The following is a 2983-nucleotide window of genomic DNA, read 5'->3' as shown; positions in this document are numbered from 1 at the left end:
GCACCGCTGCCTCGCCGTTGCCACGGTTACCGGGAGAACCCTCGCAGGTGAGAGGCCATGCCTGGTTACCTGATGAATATCACGAGTACCTAGAGAACTGGTGCAACAACAATGTCCACTGTCATGTTAGGGTAACCGCAGTTATCGAAAGAAATCCTGCAACTTCACAGTCACCTCAATGTTGCCATGGTTACCCGAAGTAACCCGGCAGTTGCGACGTTGCCATGGTTACCCAAAGAAGTCAACGTCCCTGCACCGTCGCGTCCTGTTGCTGCGGTTACCTGAAGAACTCCTGCCACTGCACCATCACGGCGCCGTTGCCGCGGTTACCTGAAGAACTCCTGCAGCTGCGTGGTGACCTCAGCATCGACCTCGGCCATCATGCGTGCGAACGCCTCCTCGCCGTGCGTCTGCCTGCAGCTCTGCAGCTGCGCCATCGCAAACTCCTTCAGCGAGATCGTGTGCTCGGGGTCGGCCCGCGACAGCGCACGCTTCCGCCGGTCGTGCTCCGTGTCGAGCTCATCGTCGTCGTCGACGACGGTTGTCGCCGGCGACACGAGCGCGTCGACCTGCAGGCCGCCCTCCTCGCAGCAGACGTCGTTGAGAACCTCGACGACGATCGCGACGAGGTCGGCGAATTTATCGCGCGCGGGTCCGGCGGGCGCGGCGAGCAGCGCGGCGGCCGCGAGCCCGCACAGCTTGCGTCGCTCGGGCTGCGTCACGCACCCCATGCGGTCCGTCCACACGTCGAGCGCGCGTCGCAGCGCGGCGTCTGCAGTCTGCGCGCGCCGGCGCGCGACCTCGGCGATCGCCTCCCCCAGCGCGTCGCCGCCGTCGAGGACGAGGCGCGACATCACGGCGAGACACGCCGAGAGCACGGTCGGGGTGTCCTCGTAGTCGACGACGGAGGCAAGCGCGCGCGGGATGAGGGCCGCAAACGCGCGCGCGCCGTCGCGCGGGAAGAGCCGCAGCGCGAGTTCGACGACGCGCAGGATCGCGACGACGCCCTCCGGACGCACGTCGGCGTAGAGGGCGTCGCAGGCGCGCGCGACCGGCGCAGCGAGCTCCGCCAGGAACTCGCGCGGGCCGAGGAGCGCGTACGCCTGCACGAGCGAAAAGCACGTGCGCAGGTGCTCGGTGCCGAGCTCGATGAGCGCGCGCAGGTTCGCGGCGAGCTGCATGAGCGCGGCGGTGATGCGCGGCGCGTGGCGCAGCGTCGCCAGCCACAGCTCGAGCCCGTCCTCGAGCAGGTAGACGTGCGGGCGGGCGGTCGTGTCCGTCGCGAGCGCGACGACGGGCAGCAGGAACCCGTGCAGCTGCTCGCTGCTGGTTCCGAGGCCGCGCACGAGGTTGACGAGCGTCGTGAGGATCGCGCAGCGCAGAAGGTCGTGCTCGGCCGACGCGTCCCAGAGCAGCGGCAGGTAGCGGAGCAGCGTCGACGCGTAGGGGCGGACGCGCGCGTCGCAGCGCTCGATGACGAACGACAGCACGTGCAGCACGTGCATCTTCGTGTCGCACTCGCGCACATCCCGCAGCAGCGCGAACAGAAGCGCGAAGCTCGACTCCAAATACGGAACGAACTGCTCGACGTCAAACTCAAAGTCGTCGATCGCCTGCTTGAGGGTCGTCGCCGCGGTGACGCGCACGACTAGGTCGTCGTCGCCGGCTAGCAGCGGCTGCAAACACTCGTACAGCGCTGGACGCTGAGCCACGCTCATCTTCACGCCGACCCACTGACCGATTAACCACACGACGCGGCGGCGGATGATCTTGTATTCGGGAGCGGCGATGCGCAGTTCCGGCAGTAGCGTCGTCGCGAACCACGCGTCGAAATCGATCTCGTCGAAGAGCTCGAATGACGCGAGGCCGACGGCAGTGTAGACGGCGTCCTTCTGCAGCGAGAAAGCGAGGTCGGCGGGGTCGGCGGGCCGGCGCATCGCGTCGACGAGCGCGAGCAGCACGGGCGTCAGCGTCGTCTTGAACTCGCGGAAGAGCGCGAGGAAGAGCACCTCGGTGCACGGCCGCAGGCTGAAGCGCCACGCCTCCCCGCCCTCGTCGATCGCGAACCCCTCGGGATCGTCTCGCCACAACGCAAGGTCGGTCTCCGTCAGCGGGAAGTAGCGCGACAGCAGGCGGCGGCAGATCTCGACGAGCGTGTCCGCCGTGAAGAAGTCCATCTTCGCCTTGTGCGCGCGCAGCGTCAGCTGGTTCTTCGTCTCCGAGAGCACCTTCGCGGGACGATACTCCGAGCACGTGATGATCGCTTTCATCACGTTGAGACACTGCACGGTGAATCGCTCGTACAGCAGCCCGTCGCCGGCCTCCGTGAACAGGTACGTGACAACGCACTGCAGCGACGCGCCGATGAGCTGTCCGTACGAGAGCGGGTGCTGCTCCTGCAGCTCGATCAGCAGCTTCATGAGCAGTCCGACGTGCTTCTCGCACGACGCCGCCGCCCCGCCGCCGCCGCGCCGCTCCGCCAGCCGCCGCCGACACTCGAGCAGCGTCGGGAGGCGCTCGAACGCGGCGGTGACGCAGCACACGGCGTCGTCCGACGTGTGGAAGTCGCGGACGCCGTACACGAGCAGCTTGCGGAGCACCTTCAGCGCGAGCGTGCTCATCTCGAGGGCCTCCCCCGCCGCCGCCGCGTCCTCGCCCGCCAGCAGCTGCAGGAAGCGGTCGAGGTGGTGAGACCAGAGGTGCGCGATGAACGTTAGAATGCCGGACGTCAGCTCCTGGAAGAGCTTGCGGTCGGCGCCGAGGCGCTTCGAGGCGAGCGTCTTCGTGACGTGGTAGAGCGTCAGCAGGGCGCGCTGCTGCACCAGGCTGTCGTCGTCACGGCGCACTGACTCGAGGAGGGTCGGCACGAGCGCCGGCCAATGACGCGGGCAGTCGAGGCGGGCGATCTTTGCGATCAGAACGGAGACCTGTGTCGCTACCTGAGTACGAAATAATAATAAACCTCTAATTATAATAATAATAA

The 2983-nt window shown here is 66.9% G+C and overlaps 1 protein-coding gene across 1 annotated transcript in view; it reads right to left on the bottom strand.

Moving 5' to 3' along the window:
- Nucleotides 1–6: 6 nt before the first annotated feature.
- The window catches only part of LOC106812584 (importin-11-like), a 6209-nt gene continuing 3232 nt past the window's right edge, over nt 7–2983 (bottom strand). The window contains exon 3 of the mRNA XM_014816490.1: nt 7–2939. Coding sequence (XP_014671976.1) covers nt 327–2939 — 2613 coding nt within the window. The 3' untranslated portion in view covers nt 7–326. The remainder of the gene's footprint in view (nt 2940–2983) is intronic.

Source organism: Priapulus caudatus, unplaced genomic scaffold (assembly GCF_000485595.1).
Source record: "Priapulus caudatus unplaced genomic scaffold, Priapulus_caudatus-5.0.1 Scaffold663, whole genome shotgun sequence".
NCBI classification, from domain to species: Eukaryota; Metazoa; Priapulida; class Priapulimorpha; order Priapulimorphida; family Priapulidae; genus Priapulus; species Priapulus caudatus.
The sequence above is the reverse complement of the archived record's forward strand: the minus strand, read 5'-3'. Positions and strand labels throughout refer to the sequence as shown.